The sequence below is a fragment of the Choloepus didactylus genome, chromosome 2 (assembly GCF_015220235.1).
Source record: "Choloepus didactylus isolate mChoDid1 chromosome 2, mChoDid1.pri, whole genome shotgun sequence".
In the NCBI taxonomy this organism is placed as follows: Eukaryota; Metazoa; Chordata; class Mammalia; order Pilosa; family Megalonychidae; genus Choloepus; species Choloepus didactylus.
Window position 1 is genome coordinate 99280592 of NC_051308.1, and position 19260 is coordinate 99299851.

Here is a 19260-nt window from a genome sequence, read left to right on the forward strand (position 1 = left end):
GCTTGCTTTGATTTAGTTTGTTCTTCTTTTTTCTAGACCCTCCAGTTGTGAGGTTAGGTCTCTAATTTGAGAAGTTTCTTCTTTTGGAATGTAAGCATTTAGAGTTATAAATTTCCCTCTCAGTACTGTCTTTGCTGTACACCACAGGTTTTGTTATATTGTGTTTTCATTTTCATACACCTCAAGATACTTCCTAATTTTCCTTACGGTTTCTTCTTTGACCCATTGGTTGTTTAAGAGTGTGTTGATTTCCACACATATGTGAGTTTTCCACTTCTCCCATTGTTATTGGTTTCTAGGTTCATTCCGTTTTGGTCAGAGAAGATGCTTTGTATAATTTAAATCTTTTTAAATTTATTGAGGCTTTTTTTGCTACTAAAATATGGCCTGTCCTGGCTAATGACCTGTGTGTACTAGAGAAGAATGTGTATTCTGTTGCTGTTGAATGAAGTGTTCTATAGATGTCTCTTAGGTCTAGTTGGTTTACAGTATCATTCAAATCTTCCATTTCTTATTGATCTTCTGTCTAGATGTTCTATCCATTATTGAAAGAGGTGTATTAAAGTCTCCTAGTATTTAATGTAGAACAGTCAATTTCTCCCTTCAAATCTGTCAATATTGTTTCATGTATTTTGGGGCTCTGCTGTTAGATACATATATATTTATAATTGTTATGTCTTTTTATTGAATTGAACCCTTTATCAGTATATAGTGACCTTCTTTGTCCCTTGAAACAGTTTTTGACTTAAAGTCTATTTTATCTGATTTTAGTGTAGCTACCCCAGCTCTCTTTTGGTTACTATTTGCACAGTATATTTTTTCCCATCCTTTCACTTTTAACCTACTTGTGTGTTTGAATGTAAGATGAGTCTCTTGTAAATGGCATATAGTGGGTCATGCTTTTTTTTTTTTTAATCCTTTCTGACAATCTCTGCCTTTGACTGGAAAGTTTAACCATTTACATTGAAAGTAACTACTGATAATGCAGGACTTTATTCTGCCAATTTGCTGCTTGCCCTTTGTATATCTTATACCCTTTTTGTCTCTTGATTCTTCTGTTAATGCCTGTGTTCATATATATTTGATGTTTGCAATGTACCATTTTGTATTCCTTCTCCATTCCTTCTCTGGCTTTTTTTTTTTTTTTTTGGATATTTTCTTTGTGGTTACCATGGGGCTTAAATTTAACATCCTAAATCTGTGACACTAATATTTGACTTGATACCAACTTAACTTCAATAGCATACACAAACACTATTCCTATACCCATCTGTCTCTTCACCTTTTTGTTGTACTTATTACGTATTATATCTTTATGCATTGTACATCCAAAACGATATTTTTAAAAATTACTTTCTATGCACTTGCATTTTAGAGTCTGTAAGAAGTAAAAAGTGGAGTTACATACCAAAAAAATACAATACAATATACTGACATTTATAATTACCCTTAGGTTACATTTACCCTTTAATCCACTTTCTAATGTCCTTTCCTTTCAGTCTGAAGAACGTCCCTTAGCATTGCCTTTAGGTCAGGTCTAGTGGTGACAAACTGCCTCAGCTTTTGTTTATTGGGAAATAATTTCTCTGTCCTTCACTTTTTTTTTTTTTTTTTTTTTTTTTTTTTAGATATTTGAAATACAGCTTTATTCTGATTCTAAACGAAAAGGAATGGGTATGACAGTAACAAACAAGACTTCACCACTGAATATTGTGATGTGACTGTAGCAGTCTTATATTTGAAACTCAAAAAGGAAACAACGGTGTTCCAAAACAGCTAATATGCAGGTCCAAAAAATGAAGGTTTTTTTTTTTTTTAACTGCCACATTCACTCCGAAGCCCATTCATCTCCTTCAGCATCCCAAAGATTAAGCACATGTTCTGCTTAGCTATATAATAAAGTGGCAAACACGCTGCACCACTGACATCACAGGACAGTTGCCTATAAAACTCGACTTCTGACGCTGGGCTCCAGCTTCACGTTCTCACAGGTCGTCATCCTCATCCGGCAAAGCGGTCGTCTGAGCAACCTCTAAGTCGTGTTCATACTGTGCCGCCAAAGCCGGGTCCATGACAACCTCTGGGGGGGCGAGAGCAGGCATGGCCACGAACTCCAGGTTAGGGTCTCCAATCAGTTTTCTAGCGAGCCAGAGGAAGGGCTTTTCAAAGTTGTAGTTACTTTTGGCAGAAATGTCATAGTACTGAAGATTCTTCTTTCGGTGGAAGACGATGGATTTTGCCTTAACTTTCCTGTCCTTAATATCCACTTTGTTGCCACACAACACGATGGGGATGTTTTCACACACTCGTACCAGATCTCTATGCCAGTTAGGCACATTCTTGTAAGTAACTCTTGATGTTACATCAAACATTATAATGGCACACTGGGCTTGGATGTAATAGCCATCTCTCAGGCCACCGAATTTCTCCTGACCAGCCGTGTCCCACACGTTGAATTTAATAGGCCCTCTATTGGTATGGAACACAAGGGGATGGACCTCCACGCCCAAGGTGGCTACATACTTCTTCTCAAATTCACCAGTCAAATGACGTTTCACAAATGTAGTTTTTCCAGTACCCCCATCGCCAACCAATACAAGTTTAAACTGAACTTGGGGTTCTCCTTGGGCGGCCATCGCGATGGTTCTTCCAGAAGCGTCTCCGTCCCCCGTCTGACTGACTGTCCTTCACTTTTGAAAGATAGCCTCACTGGAGATAAAATTCTGACAATTGTTTTCTTTCAGCACTTTGAATATATGTCATACTGCTTCTTGCCTCCTTGTTTCTGATGAGAAATCAGCACTTAATCTAATTGGGGCTCCCATGTACATATGTTACTTTTCTCTTGCAGCTTTCAGAACACTCTTCTTGTCCTTGGAATTCAGTAGTTTGACTACTATGTGTCTTGGCATGGTTCTCTTCATGATTGTCATGTTTGGGGTTTGTTGTACTTCTTAAATGTGTATGTTCGTGTCTTTCATTAAATTTGGGATGTTTTCTGCTTTTATTTCTTTGAATATTCCTTCTGCTCCTTTCTTTCTTTTTCTTCTGGGACTTCCATAATGCATATATTGCACTTGATGGTGTCTCAGAAGTCTCTTAAGTTGTGTTCAATGTTTTTCCATTCTTTTTTCTTTCTGCTCCTCAGCCTGAATCATTTCAATTGTCTTATCTTTGAGTTTACTGATTCTTTCCCTCTAGGGAATGTTTGTTTCACTTCAGTCACTGAGGCTTTCAACTCCAGTATTTTTTGTTTGTTTTCTTTTTTAAAATTTCATTCTCTTTATTGAGATTCTCATATTGCTCATCCACTGTTTTCCTGATATTCTTCAGTACTTTCTCTGTGACTTCCTTTATCTCCTTGAGACCATCTTTTAAATTCTTTGTTCAGTATGTCTAAAGTCTGGTCTTCTTTTTCGATGGTCTGAATTTTATCTTGTTCCTTTGGATGTTCCATCGTTTCCTATTTCCTTGTTTGTCTTGTATTCTTTTGTTGTAACCTGTACATTTTAATATTTTAATGTGTCATCTCTGGAATTTAGTCTCTGAGCTGTCTATTCCTTAAATGTATATCTAAGTAGTGATATGAGAGAGATGTCATTGAGTGCCAGCAGTCAGTTTAAACAGACAAGCCAATGCAAAAACACCTTTCACAATCTTAGCAAGTGACTCTACATTTGCTGGTGCTCTCCTTCAGAGTTTAGCCCTCTTTATCAAGAATATCAGCCTGAGATGAAAGTGAAGTGCAGGGTGCACTTATTCTTGTCCTGGGCTTTTTTTGCTTGCTGTGGTCTTAGGAATTCCCCCACTTACAGCAATTTGAATGGTCCCTTTACTACCTATGATATAGACTCCCCTTCCCATCCAGGGTGCTCTGCTGTCTATCTTAAAGCAGGTTATCCTTTGCCCAGGTGATTTTACTTGTTTCTTTCACTGACTTAGTTGAGCGGCATTTGCCTGCAGGGCAAGTTCTGGAAGGGCGAGCCTGAGTTGAGTATCCTGGTTCAGTCTTTCTTGCTGCCACCCGATAAATCGGACAGACATATAGCCACCCCAGTATGCACAAATGGGTTACTCTGCTTCCTCTAGAACAAGGCCAATGACCCACAATGGGAGTGCAAATTGGCTCCGTGCAGCCCTGAGGAGCTGTTGGGTGAGGGGCCAAAAAAGGCGCCGTGGGCATCTACTGTTTTTAAAGCTGTACTTTCTTAATTCAGCACTGGCCTAATTACTGCAATCCTTTAACTTTTTTCCAGAATTTTGAGGAAGATGATTCTTCCAGTTCCTGCTGGTTGTTTAAAGATTCTGTGGGGGAACAGCAGCCTGGAGTGTTTTTTGCCACTATTTTTGTCCACTGGAAATTCCTGAAGTCTTGATTTTGATTGATGAAATCATCATTGCATTCTGTTCCTCAGGTAAAAATTCTCAGAGTTATCCTTGATTTCTTTTTCCTCATTACCCATGTTCTATCAGTCATCATGTTCTAGTGTTTTTACTTTAGAAGTTTTTCTTGAATCCTGCCTCTCATTTCAATTTTCAGTGCTACTACTTTGGCTCAAGGTCTCATTTTCCTTCACCTGTAAAAATTCAATACTATAATTCTTGCTCAAGTGTAAGTTCAACAAATATTTGTTGAGGGAATGAATGAATGATTTATCTAGTTCCAGACAGAACTATTGTGAAGATTAAATGAGATAGTATATGGAAAGCAAAGTTAGTACAATAACTGGCACAAAATAAGAGCTCCATAAATATGAGTTATTATATATTATGTATTGGAAGTATTTGCATGCATAGACTTTGGATCCAGAGGGCCTGGGTCCAAATCCCAGTTCCACCATTTACTATGTATATGACTTCTGTGCCTCTATTTTTTCATATGCAAAATGAGGATAATTTTAATAGGGCTGTTGTGAGGATTAAATGACTTAGTTCTTATAAAGCACTTAGAACAGTGCCTAGCATATAGAAAGTACTCAATAAAATAGTTACTATTATTATTGTTGTTAGTTTCTGGTGTCCTATCTTTCATATTTCAATATGCTGAACCTTATTAGAGGAAATGCACATTATTTCTGTTCTTGTACATGGTACCCTAAAATTACATAGAAAAAAAAACATCACCTCATTTTCACCAAGTAAAAATCATATCTTTCTGCTATGAAATTTCATAAAATGCTGGATCACATACTTTTTGCAGTATTTTGTAGTAGCTCATCAGGGTCACCAACTGTCCTGGTTTGTCCAGGTCTAGGGGATTTTTCAGCATGGGGGCTCTTAGTGCTAAAGCTAGGATAGTCTTGGGCAAAGTGAGACAGCTAATCATACTGTTCTTTATTGTGAATAGAACTCATCTTTGAAGCTCATCTTCCAAACAGAATTACTCTGGCACATTTCAGGGGTGAAAAACAAAATGCATGGACTAAGGTGACAGACTTGAATGTAAGAGTGGGACATTCTGTTCTTATCCATCAAAATGTCCACCTTCTGGGTATTTCTTGGACAGGTCAAGTCTCTTTCCTACCAGTGAAAAGAACTGCTTCTGATTGCTGGCATTATCCTTAACCACCACAGCTCTCTTCAGCTTGGGCTCTGTGCTGAGGTGCAAAGTGAAGGCCTGTTTCTTACCCCCCACCCCCACCCCCAAGCCTTCTCGTCTTCAGATGGAACTGCAGAGGGCCACGAGCAGACCCTGGTGGCAGCTGGCCTGCTCTGAGCATGGCCATTGCAAAGAGAAAAGTGAAAGGCTCAGTTCACAGTGACGTAAATGAGGCCGTTACTCCCCACCAAGTAGTGAATGGCTTTTCCTTTCTCCACTCCTGAGGCCTCTCCTCCCCCATTGGCACAGACTTATATTTATTAAAAAGAAATTAGTTCACATCATTTTCCCACTTAAAGCTATTGATTCCTGAGGACATGGGATCAGTTCCAAACTCCTTGGCTCACTCTTCAAGGTCTTTCACAACCCAGCCCCAGCTATCTTTCTAGGCCCTTCTCTGACACTCCCTGGGGTGACCTTTGCTCCAGGAACCCCAGGTCACCACCCTGCCTCTCAGACCACCATGCCTTTTCACTAACTCAGGCTTCTACAGCATTTTAGGTGACTGTATAAGATAATAAAAATAACTATAATTTCTTGAGAAACCCCTGTGTTTCTGTGTTCACATTGCCTTGATCTCTACAATAGTTCTATGAAGTAGGTAGATTTTTCCCAATTTACAGAGGTAGAAACTGAGACTCAGAAAGTTATGTAACTTGTCCAAGGTCTCCCTGTGAGTAAGCAAAGGACTTGGGGAGCTGGACCAAGGTTAGTTTCACATCAAATACCATGTTCTTCACCCATAGGCTACATGACCTTATGGCACCAATAGTACAGTGTCTGTAGGCATCCAACATTCTAATCCATTTGTAAAGTCAACAGATTGTGGATCCCAAATGTGATCTACTACCCATTTCTCACCTCAGTATTTCTGTGGTGTTCCATATCCTGTATTACCAGGTGAGCCTGTCCTGGAGGTAACTAGGTTCTTGCTCTCTACTTCATAGAGTAGGATTCCTTTGGATATTTTCCCCGGGCATGGGGTGGGGTGAGACCAGGGTAAGTATGTAGTGGGTGACAGCTGGCATAGTAGCTGGGCAGTGCAGACACTGGCTCACTCACTTAGTGGGACATGTTTAAATCTGTCCCTGACCTTTCCTCAGTCACTCTGCTTCCATCTTATCTTATATATATTTCTGGTATACAGGATCGAGACCAAGTTAATGATGAATAATGACAAAATCCAAAAATGTTCTTATTAAATATGATTTTTATCTTGAAAATGTGGAGTATGTGGACAATCAGAAGCTCCTAGTGAATCCCATATAAAGACCTGTGTGGCCCTCTTAACTCTTTCCCACACAAAAAATCTTGTTGGAGATGACAGTTTTACAAAGCTGGAACAACTTGAAAATCATTCTCCAGGCTATAAAATTTACTCCATTAAAACCAATCTAATCCCTTGACCCAAAGTTCAAACTTTTTTCCAGATGTGGTTTTACATTATAATTTCAACATTTGAGTGGGAAAGCAACTGTTTATAAATTTTAATATAGAGAAGCTGTGTGTCAGTAGCCAAAAGGAAGTGCAGATTTAAGCAATTAAATGGATAATTCAAGATCAAACCCAGAGCTTTCCTGACTCAGAGCATTTCCTCAACCTAACTACCTTTTCCCTGATTTTAGTTTTTCAATTTTTCAGTGTGTCCAGAAGTTTGGTTTGGTTCAGAACTTTTATTTAACTACTTGCTTTTTGGAACTTGCCTTGAATTAGTGCTTCTTTGACTTTTTTTTCCCCAGCTCTTGGTTTGCTGTCCACAGCTGGAACAAGGGACTGGTTAGTGTTGAAATGAAACGTTGGAGCCATCCATCCGTGTGCTTCCAGGCTGGCTCTGTGGCTGTGAGAACATAGTGACCTAGTGATGCCAAATGGACTCAGTTCTCCTGACACAACATGGCTGGAGAAGTGCCAGCTTTGGAGTTGTATTTTGCTGTTTTACACTGGTGATTTAGCCACCACATGGGAAATTGAGCTGGATGACCTGGCAACAAGTCCAAACTGAAATAGAAATCAGTCTTTTAAGGCCAACTCTGAAAATGTACATGGGCCCACAGCCCAAATGCCTAAAAGACATTAGGAAAGGTTGAAGTGGAATCAAGAAAACTTGTGGCCACATATTGGAAACATCATTTATCCAACCTGGTAATTCTTTAGGTGCACTGAGGGTAGACTATGGGAAGGGGGAAGGGCTATTTAACATCTCACAGCAGTAAAAAAAAAGTCAGAAGCACAGCATGTTTGGAAATTTGTTGTCAAAGCTGTTTTAGATTTTTTGCTTGACTGATAGATATATTGTTTGTTTGTTTTTTAATTTACTTTAAAGAAATGGTGACCTTTTAATGAGGCAAAGTAACTAGTTTCGAGTGTACTTCTGGGATGTATCAATCATTGGTTACTTACCTCCTCTCAGATCTCAGACAGCTCCCCAAAGGCAGCCTGCGAAGCACGGGAGAAGGCTACAGCTGAAAGGGAGCCCTGAAACCATCCAGCCCAGTGGTTCTCAACCTTGGCCTCACATTGGAATCACTTGGGGATATTTTAGAAAATACCAATGCCTGGGTGCCATCCAGACCAATTAAATCAGAATATCTGGGGGAGATGAGATGCTTGGAAATTGGTATTTTTTATCACCTCCCTAGGCATTCTGCCATGTAGCCAAGATTGAGATGCACTAATGAAATCAAACTAGACTGATTTTACATATGAAGAAATTGAGGCCCAGAGAGATGAACTATCGTGCCCAAGTTATGTTCTAGCTAGTGTCAAAACCAGATTCTTATTTAGTGCTATTATGTCACATTAAGTTACTTCTCTTTAGTGTAGTTTTACCATAAGTAAAAAGCATATTCTGAAGGGTAAGTTTACAAAGTACCTTTAAGAAATGGATTTCGTTTTCAGGCGAACCGTGATTTAGTCCCTGCTTTTGCATGTGATCTTCTGGTGGGTGTGAACGTGTGTTGTTTTGGGGACCAGCTGAGCCAAACATGGCTCTTTTGCTGCTTCTTATTGCTGGCCTAGCTTCCTAGCATTCTGTTTCTCCTCCGGAAACCTTGCACACTTCTTTTATTCGCTTTGTTAATGGAAAACATGCTCCATGAATATCTAGCTGGAGATACATTTCTAGCAGAGAAACATTTTTCACAGAACTCATTTTATCTGGGGACTGTGTGTCCAGGAGAGCTGTCATTTGGGGCAAAGAGCACATCTAGATACATGTGCTAGCATTATCCCTACAAGACATTGGTTACCAACTAAATGACTGCCTTGTACATCAGCAACCTGCCATGGAAACTTATTTTTTTTTGTCCAACCTGCCATATTTGCCACATTGCAAATAGGCTTCACAGCTGGGCTTACCAACAATCCCATTTAACTACATTTCACAGACAAGATTTCAAGGTGTTCAGGTCTATGCATGAAAAATTTGAATTTCCTCTTGCGTTAAAAAATGTAACAATCTATGATCTAGATTTCATTGCATGTAGACTAATGGCCCTCAACTCTAGGCACACTAGACACCTGGGGAATTTAAAAAATACTGATGCCTGGGCTCCACCCCAGAGATTCTGATTTAATTGATCTGGGGTGGGGCCAGCACATTAACATTTTCAAAAGCTCCTCAGCTGAGTCTCCTGTGCAGCCTGGGTTGAGAACCACCAGACCTGACTATAAAACAGGACTCTGAGCTCTGAACTTTTCACTGTGACCTTAGTGCTATAGCTATTTCATTTCATTTTATTTATTCAACAAATTTATATTTAAGAGGGAAAATATTTTTGAGATACTTCCCTAAGTATCTTTTCTCCCAAGAATCTGTGCATTTTTTTTTTTTACCTTTGCAACCTCATTATGGCTAAGCCAGAGATTTATCACTCCCGGGAAAGAGATGGTGGGTACTGCCAAGAAAAGTGATTTGTAACCCCAGATGCCCTTTAGAATCTCCTGGAGTGCTTTAAAAAATTGCTGGTGCTGAGGATCAACTCCAGACTAATTAAACTGAATCTTTGGGGATGGTCCCAGGGATCACTATAAAAGAAGTCCAGGCATAATGCTTTTTTATTATGCAGCCAAGGTTGAGAACCATGCATCTGGTGAGAAAGGGATGACTTGTCAATTTAAAATGAGATTCTTATTTCTTAAAATCTTGCATATTCTAATCTAGCTTCAGGCGAAATTAGCTATTTACTTGTAATTGAAGGAGATGGAGGCTAATTTTATTATTGACAATATGGTTTTATGATTTAATCTAATAAACATTTATTGAGCACCTACTACATGCAAGGAAATTATGGTGTTTTGGGTTGACTTTGGGTCAGAAAGAAGGAGTCCAGGATAGACACATCAGTCTGGGTCCTCACAGGAAAGAAATGGCACATTCAAACTGGATAACGTAGTAGGATTTAATAAAGGGACTATTTATAACAATGAGGGCAGGAACTAGGAAAACTGACAAGGGATGGTGTGGTATGTTGGGGCTGGTTAAGAACAGTGGGCAACATTAGCATTCCCAGGCCTAAGGGGCAGTAGTGGAACAGGAACAGGGTAGCTGTATTGAGAGGGCTGCCCAACAGAAGCAGTGAACTTCAGAAAGTCTCAGTCAGCCCCACAGGGAGCCCACAAGAAAGAAGTCAGGGGAGGTATTCCCTGTTATCGCTTGTGGACCTGGCTATCTCCTGACAGCATCTTCTGTGTCTCAGCCTGAGTAGAAGCCAGTGGCAAAGATCCTTCTGAGGCAGCTCACAGAGGACAGCCTCTCAGCACAGAGCAGCGTGCAGGGTGGGTCTGGAGGGCATAAGGAGAATAACCAGTTCAGAAGGAAAATCTTGGGAAAGTGGATCAATAAAATGTCTACGATGCTAGACAAGCATATAGTGTTTTTGAAAGTTAATGATGCTTCCTCCCTATCCTGGGGTGTGATGGAACATGAAACTTGGTCCTGGGCCCATTGGACCCACACTGACTGCCTCATCTCCAGATTGCCCATTGGTTAATTTATTCATATCCTCATTCCACATTTATTGAGACCCTGTTTTGTGCTGGGCAGAGAGCCACTTGGAGATGACAGGTGAAGAAGGCCTTGTCCTAACCCTTAAGGAGATCCTGGTCTCATGGAAAGGAGAAGCAGCAGACAAATAACCAGCTAGGGGAACTGCTCAAACAAAGTTCTGGAGGGAGTACCTGCCTCTGTCCAGAGAAGACTCTGAGGAATTCAGGTTTTGACAGAGGATGAAACAATGGTTACTAAGATTTAATTTGCATCAGCTGATAGTGTACAATTCTCACATACATGTGGTCCTATGCCACTGCTCAGCATAAATGAATTCATACAGTGGGCCACACACAAATGACCCCAACATAGTGGATCCATATGAGATTATCTAACCAGTTACCTTTTCCCTAAAATTTGTCTCAACCTTGCTCTTCTCCATCCACAATGCCCATTTTATAAAGTGATTCTCTTCCTTTATCCCAGTTGATTGGTTCAGAAAGTACACAGTGGCCAATGGGCCCCTTCCTTGGATGTGGGAGACTTAGAATTCAATCAGGGTACTCTCTTTTTTGTACCAAAAGCTCATGAGCATTTAGCAGTCATGTTTCCTAAGTGGACCAGAGAAGGAGAAATGTCATTCAGAGAGAGAACAAAACAGACCCAAAGAGAGGATTTGAGGTGAGAGATGGAGAGAAATCCTAAAAGCATTAGCATCTTTGGTACCAATTGTTCCTGAAGCCCACTTGCATTGTTATTATTTGATATTTTGATTGTCCCCAGGATCCTTATACTAACCCTCCCCTTTTGAGTATGAGATAATTCTAGTTTAGTCCCTGTCATGTGTAACCAGGAGTCCTAGGTAATACAGAAACTGTTACTGGGTAGAGTGATACAAGTGACAGAGCCTGCATTTTAGGACTGGATAAATGGGGGTGGGAAGCCATGGGGTGGCACCAATCCTGGCTTGGAAAGCTGGCAATCCAATAGTTTAACCAGTCCGGTGAAGTATGTGGCTTAACCGTTGTCTCAGTTTCTAGGATTCAGCCTGCCGGGTGACCAGACGTGAAACACTTCACAGCAGCATAGAAAATGTCATTTATTTATTCCATAAATAAACCTCACTTATTTACTCATTCCTTTAAACATTCGATTAAACCAAGAAATCTCTAATGAGTGGCTACAAGTGCCAGGCACAGTTCTAGGATGTTAGAAATTGTTTTTTCATTTCAGTAGGGATTAGATCAGCAGTGCAGAAGCTGCAAAGGAGACTGTGCCTCGGTTGCCACCAAAACCAATAGTGAGCTGGTCATGAGATCACTGTCTGTCTTAAAATGAAATCTACTTCTTAAAGGTACTTTGTAAGCTTACATTTTGAAGTATGTTTCTGATTTTTTATAAAACCATGGTAAAGAGAAGAAACTTAGTGTGCTGTAACAGCACCAGTGATTGCCTGGCTTTGATGCTAACTAGCCATATAGCTTTCTAAGGGTATCTAGAAATTTCTGTTTTCATTTTCCTAGATGTAGGATGTGACTTGGGCACCGTGTGGCAAAGATGCTACTGAAGACGTTTAGGAGAGGAAAGAGGACTTTCTTACAGCTGGGGCTGAACTCCTTATAAGGGGAGAAATTTTCATTCATTTAAAAATACATTTATCAGGTGACCATCACCAGGGCTAGGTGCCGGGAATCCCCAAATAAGGACGGAATTCCTGTCCTCAAGGAGGCCTTGGTTTCATGGAGATTGAAGTGAGCACATGTTGCTTTTTAAATGGTGGCATTGTTTACCTGGAAGGTTGTGGAATGATTCTTTTGGAATCTCTTGAAACTACCTCGGTTGTTTTACAGAGAAGGACCTGACCACTTGCCAGATTCTAGCCTGAATATCTGTGACTTAGGAGTTTGTGTGCTTGTGTGTGTGTCTGTATATACACACACATGGGCATGCCTGTGTTCGCCTTCCTCATATAGAAAGAATTCTCTACTGGGATGGGATGGGAAGGGAGGGAGGAGAACCAACAGCTTTTTTCTTAACTTTTTCTGGTGCAGGTATAAACAGAAACCCAACACATTCATCAAATTTAAACTAGCTACTCTCTTCTGGCTCAAAACTAATGGGCATAAACAGGCTGAGGGGCTTCAGGACAAGTCGCAGAATCCAGCGAGATGAATTAAACCTCATGACTCCTGGGAACAGAGGGGACCTGTTTTTGCATGAGTTCCCCAACAGCTTTGGGGGAAGGCTTGAAACAAATGAGTTTAGCATCTGGGCTTTCTTGTTAGGTTGGTCTTGCTTTGCAAACATCCGGTACTTTTTCTAGACTCTTTGAACACAGAAAGTTAAACTTGTCCAAGGAGGAGGCAAGTGTCCAAGAACATATGGAAGCCTAAAAGGTTAGAATTCTCCTCTTTGACTCTGTCAATAATGTACATCCTTTTGGTCTTGACTTTCAGCAAGTGACCTTTAGCTGAAATGTGAGGGCCTGTCACTTTTACATATGACAACCATGGAGATTCATTCTGAATAGAGTAATGGTTACTGGTTCAAGGGGCAGGTTAATTGTCTAATTCTAGTTTTTACAAAGGGGAAACAAAACCATGGGAGGCAGCTGCTTCAGTAATATTTTGTCCATGCTCATCTTCAGGGTGATCGGAGACCAAAGTTGGGCTCCAGAAGGAGCAGAAGAGAGGGACTGAGGATGGCCTAAGTGAGGGCCAGAGGCATTTGTTGACATTTGTTTAGGGATTTTGCAGAGTTGCCTTCTAAAGAAATATTTTTAAAGATGTTGGAAAGGAGTAGGGACAGATACATTTATGTATCTGGGGTTTATGTTGTTATCTCATTTCCTGTATACACAAGGGCACCAAGTTACTGTGGTTGGATGCCTCTTAAGTGCTGCAGACTTTCCTGCTGAATGTACTGGGGTGACTTCGGGGTGTTAACGTGGTGTCACAGGCAAGGAGAGATGCCTGGTGGCAGCTGCTTGCAGGATAATGCTACCTGTCCCTACTGTTGTCAAGCCCCTGACCTCATTCTGCCTCTGATTCATATCTTAAACTTCAGATTACCTGTATTTAGGAGACTATGTAAAAAGAATAGGAAGCAAATTTTGCCCTCAGGTCAGAGTTCAGCTGTGTTTGATTATGCCACTTTGATCTCCAGGACCTTGCCTGTCTAGAACTATGGTGTCTGTCACTGGCTCCTCTTCTGCACTTGACCTTTTGCTCACCTGGTCCTGCGGTTACTGCCAGGACTCTAATATCTCTGCGTGTCACCTCTGGCAACAAACAAACAAACAAACAAAAAACAAACCAAGATTCAAATATATCAGATTCTGCTCTGCCCCCCCCCTTTTTTTTTTTTAATAAGAAGGCCTATATAATTGAAAAAAAAAAAAGCGGTCAAAAAGGTGTTTTTAAGCACAAATTTCAAACAAGTTATAGGAGCAAGAAAGCGGAAGGACTTGGTAACAACAGTTCATCTGGCTGGAGCCTCATAGAAGGATTTTGGAATCAGAACTGAATTCTGATGGAGCGGAATGAAATTACTTGCTCCAGCTCCCCGTTTTGGGGCAAGTGATCCACCAAGGATCCAAGACAGGTGCTTATCTCTTGTCTTCTTGAGAACCTCTGGGGGTGCTTTACTTTGGTTTGCTCATTTTGATATTTTGTTACCCTGGCAGCCAGAAAGTGTTTCCTCCGGTCCAGCTGGGAATCTTTGCTACTTAATTAAAAAATCTATTTTCCCTGCTTTGTCAATTTTGGTTATTTTTTCTGGATTCTCTACAGATGTGCATGTGGTTTGTACAATGTGGTGAACCAACCACGATCCTCTAATAAGGATCTGAGTGCTGTAGGGTATATTGGAGCCACTGAACTAGGAGCTGGGAAGATGAAGATCTGCCCGGAACAAATTCTTTGATTGTGGACTAGTCACTTCCCCTGCCTGGGCCTCATGCTCTGACATCTATAAAGTGAGGGAATCAGATGATGTGATCACCAGGATTTTTTCCAGCTCTGACAATTGTGTTCAATAATCTTGCTAATGACACCATATTTCAAACAATGAATCTTTGCTTAGCACATAATAGATACACAATAAATACTTGTCAAACTGAATTAAACTCATGGGGATTGCCATTGAAGTTTTCTCTCGGCATTCATGAAAGCTTTTAATCACCTGACACCCCTGTCCCTCCCCAGAGTGAAATATATATACATATATATGTATATATATATATATATACATATATATGTGTATATATATATATATATATCTTTTGTAGGAATTGAAACCAGAGCACAGTAGCCAAGAGACTTTCTTCATAAAGTGAAGCAGAAACTCAGAGTATGAATAGTCAGGATTCTCAGCCTCCACAGACAACAAGGCTCAACCTGTTTCTAGTCACTTCTCTGCTGCCCTAATCAGTCTATTAAAATGCCTCTGTGATCCCAGAAAGAAAACAAGTGCCCATGAGGAGGAGGTTATAAATACATCTAATTATAAATATAAATATATCCCAATAAAAATAGATATTGACAAGGAGCTCCAGACAGAGTTGTGCTCAGCAAACTGAGCTTCTGAGGAGAATAAAGTAGCCTATTTTTGAGAGGACAAAAATAACTTTCTTAAATCATTCCTCAATAATATCTTTAGGGTTGTATGTGCCCCTTAACTAGTTACTAACCAGTATAGGTGGCCAGAGAAGGATTCTGGATTGGAAAGTTCAGGAAATGTGGAATTATGACAATAAATATTTTTCCTCTCTAAATCACAGGACTTACACAGAAGCACCAGTTACCGGGTTAGGGGAGACTGTTTCTGGGAGGATGGAGCTGACTTTTGAAAGTGGCGTGGCGTCTCTAACACCTCTGACCTTTGAAAGCTCCCATGGGGCCCACAGGGGTGTGGCTGAGGGAACCATGGACCTGCAATCAGAGGACCTAGGCTTCTGCCCTGAATGCAGAATGTCCTCACTGGGTAGCCTTGGGGAAACCAATTAGCTTCCTTTGAAACTTGCAGTTGCATTAAGGATTTAATGAGAGACTATATGGAAAAGAAGCCTAGCACGTGAGAAAAACATCAATAAATGTTAATTGCTTGTAGTGATAGTCTGGGGTGGGAACTGATCTCAGAACCAAACAGACAGTGACATAAAGGGGTTGTGTCGCAGCCGAGAACCTGCTTAGGACTCCTCATTCAGACCACGAGAAGAGCTCTTTCCCCAGGAACTCACTGGGCCTGTGTTGATAACATATGACATTCTATGCTTTAGACATGCTTTAGACATGCTCCCTCCTCCCCTCTCTTGTCCTGTCCTGGGAGGAAGGCTCAAGCTAACACCTGCATTTTTTAAAACTTCAGTTTTATTGAGATATATCCACAGTGTACAATCAGCTGCTCACAGTACCATCATATAGTTGTGCATTCATCACCACAATCAATTTTTGAATATTTTCCTTACTCCAAAATAAATAAATAAATAAAAATAAGAATAAAAATGAAAGTAAGAAAGAACACCCAAAAGCATTCCATCCCACTGTATTTTTTCATTTAATTTTTGTCCCCATTTTTCTGCTTATCTGTCCGTACACTGGATAAAGGGAGGGTGAGCCACAAGGTTTTCACAATCACACAGTCACACCACATAAATCATATAGTTACACTGGGTTGCAGTTTGACAATTTCAGGTATTTCCTTCTAGCTATTCCAATACACTAAAAACTAAAAAGGAATATCTATATAGCGCATAAGAATAACTTACAGAATGACCTCTTGACTCTATTTGAAACCTTTCAGCCACTGAAACTTTATTTTGTTTAATTTCTCTTCCTCCTTTTGGTCAAGAAGATTTCATCAATTCCACGATGCTGGTCCAGGCTCAGCCCTGGGAGTCATAACACCTCCATTTTGACAAATGAATACCTCTTTTCTTTACAAAGATTCTTCACCTGCAGTTGCTCCGGTTTATAAACAAGGAAGCTGAAGTCCCTGGGTTCCTGAGTGAGCCCCTGGGCATTTTGGGAGCTCTCCCAGCCATACTGTAAAATGGCTTCTGAGCAACAAAGGCCATGCTGTTAGCCAGCCTGTGTGAGGCCATGAGGCGAAATGCCAGGGTCACACCCCAAAAGGAATTAGAGGGGTTCCTTTCCTCTGCGGTTTTCTCCTTTCTTCCCTCAACACCCCTCCTACGGGGTGAGTCATCCAAAACTCCACACACCCAGTTAGCTGTTTGGAACACAAGAAACAACCATAGCCAGAGGCTCTTGGCTCCAAACCCTCCTCTTTTTCTCTCGATTTTATTGCTCACTTCCCAGTCATCTCTTTTTCTTTTTTCTCTTTCTTTTTCTTTTTCTTCTTCTTTTTCCTTACCATTTCCATCACTCCCAGGACTTTATGTGGGTATCCTGCAACGTCAGGTCTTTCTCAGGCAATGTCTGACCTATTGTAAAATTGGTATTTACCAAACAGTTATTTTAAAGCCCTCTTTTATATTCTCTGAGTCCTGCTTTTCTTTCTTAGGGCACGATTGCTTTCCTTTTAATTTTTGTCTAGAGTATTAGCTTCTAGTGAACAGGACCATATTGTATCTTCCACAGCCCTCAGTGCAATGCCTTACACACAGGGATCCTCAAAAACTTTTTGAAGGAAATAGCCAAACTTTAAAAATAATATGACTCTTTCTGAGAGGATTAGGACTGCAGCTAGCTTTAAAGAAACTTGATAAGTCCCCCAGTAACCTGAACCTGGAGTCATGTGCTATCAATGTAGATGCTGTTAGTTACTTTCTTTGATGATGGAATTTGCACCATCAAACTTAGCCATAGGTGTAGTTTTTTTTTTTTTTTAACCCACAAATATGACTTCTTTTAACACAAAGATGTAAAGCAGATGATCGTATCAAGTAGTTTTTACAGACAAATGCCTAGGTAAAATGTAGTACCTTATTAACTAAATATGGTTTTTAAAAAAATTTCCCTTTGTGGTTTTGAAGTTAGAAATACCCTCTTAGGTACCTGCCCTGGTACTGAAAGCCCGGAATTTTCATTGATGTTAAAGTCTTCCAGCTTCCTTAAACAGATGGGGCAATAGACTAGGACCCCTCTCTCTGTGTCTCTGTCCCTTCAGCAGAGGTAGAAGAGGGGAAGGAGAAGACAGAACAGGTCTCCGTTTCCCATCCTTGACCTTTCCTACTCTCCTCTCTACTCAGTAGAAAAGGGAAGTAAAGAACGGTACAAGTGTGAAACTTGTTCTCATTCATTTGTCTATTCATTCAACAAGTATTGGTTAAGCACCTACTATGTGCCAGACATTGTGCCATGTACAAGCAGTACAGAGATAAGCAACTCACAATCCTTGACTGAGTACTGAGGAGGGATATGTATCTTAATATGGAGACAGGGGGTTAGAGACATTGGAACTAGGGCTTGAAGGATGAGTAGAGTTTTTCTAGAAGGGGAGGGTGGCAATGATAGTCTAGAGTTATGTTATCTAATATAGGAGCCACTAGCCACAGGTAACTATTTATATTTAAATTAATTAAAATAAAATAAAATATTTAGCTTCTCAGTTGCTCCAGCCACATTTCAAGCACTCAGCAGCCACATGTGACTAGTGGTTATCACAATGGGCAGCACAGGTATAGAACATTTCCATCGTTGCAGAATGTGCTATAGGACAGAACTTTTCTAGAGAAAAGGAATAAGAAGATCAAAATCTCTAGGCAATGAAAATCCATGTCATCTTTGGGGAACAGTGACAATCTAGTAGAGAAATTAATGTTGAACTTTACTTAAAAAAATAGAAAATTATTTTTCCTCCCCACAAGTGTAATATGTGCTAGTGAATTTGTTGGATATTCTGGAAAATTTCTACACAGTGGCCTAACAATAGTGCTTTTCTTAGTAGCTAAAGATGACCTTTCAAAAATCTGCAGCTGAATAGGCTGCCCAAATTAAAGGATAGTTTGTTTTTCCTTAGAATAACTTTTTTTATCTTTTTTTTATTGTGGGATATAACATATATACATAGAAGTCATAACTTTCCAAGTGCAATTCAATGAGTAGTTAGAGAGCAAATTTCAAAGAATGTTATGGGTTACAGTACCATAGTTTCAGTTATTTCCTAATTGGGAAATATAACATGTATACCAAATTAGGTAACTTTCAAATTACAATTTAACAAGTAGCTATAGAGCACATTTCAAAAAATGTTATGGATTACAGTTCCACCATTTCATTTCTTTCCTTTTAGCTATTCTAATACCCTAGCAACTAAGAAAAAGAAAATTATATAAAGATTCAGTATTCATAATCCTTTGTTAAATTCTATCTTGTCTATTGCTACCCCTTCCTCTAGTTTAATAACGTTCCTGATATTCAGGGATGTCTAGGCAATGACACCCTAATTTGTTCATGTTGAAAAATGGTGTCAACATTATGGGAAAAGGGGACATATCTGGTTGATGTTCTTGAAGAGGCTCTTGCCTCTGGGTTTTGGGACTTAGCTGACGTAGGAGCTCTCTGGAGGATTTAAGTTTCTGAAGAATAAACTTAGTGAGTGAAACTTTTATAGAGTCTCAGATAGGGACCCGGGTATTCTTTAGGGTTTTGGGGACTTCTGTTGACTGGCGCTTCTCATACTGTGGCCATTTGGCATATCCAGCTGAAGC

At 40.1% G+C, this 19260-nt stretch overlaps 1 protein-coding gene and 1 long non-coding RNA gene across 2 annotated transcripts in view; one reads left to right on the top strand and one right to left on the bottom strand.

The window, feature by feature from the left end:
- The window catches only part of LOC119526412, a 188340-nt gene extending 180635 nt beyond the window's left edge, over positions 1-7705 (top strand). The window contains exons 5-6 of the long non-coding RNA XR_005215177.1: positions 4257-4415; positions 7339-7705. This is a non-coding gene — a long non-coding RNA (uncharacterized LOC119526412). The remainder of the gene's footprint in view (positions 1-4256; positions 4416-7338) is intronic.
- Positions 1711-2674, bottom strand: LOC119526410 (GTP-binding nuclear protein Ran). Its single transcript, XM_037825459.1, has one exon. It carries the CDS (start codon positions 2634-2636, stop codon positions 1986-1988), a length of 651 nt encoding a protein of 216 aa, XP_037681387.1. The 5' UTR covers positions 2637-2674; the 3' UTR covers positions 1711-1985.
- Positions 7706-19260: the final 11555 nt, after the last annotated feature.

What these genes read in the sequence shown, in the direction of transcription:
- LOC119526410 (XM_037825459.1), bottom strand. Translation starts at nt 2,636, where the DNA reads ATGGCCGCCCAAGGAGAACCCCAAGTTCAGTTTAAACTTGTATTGGTT.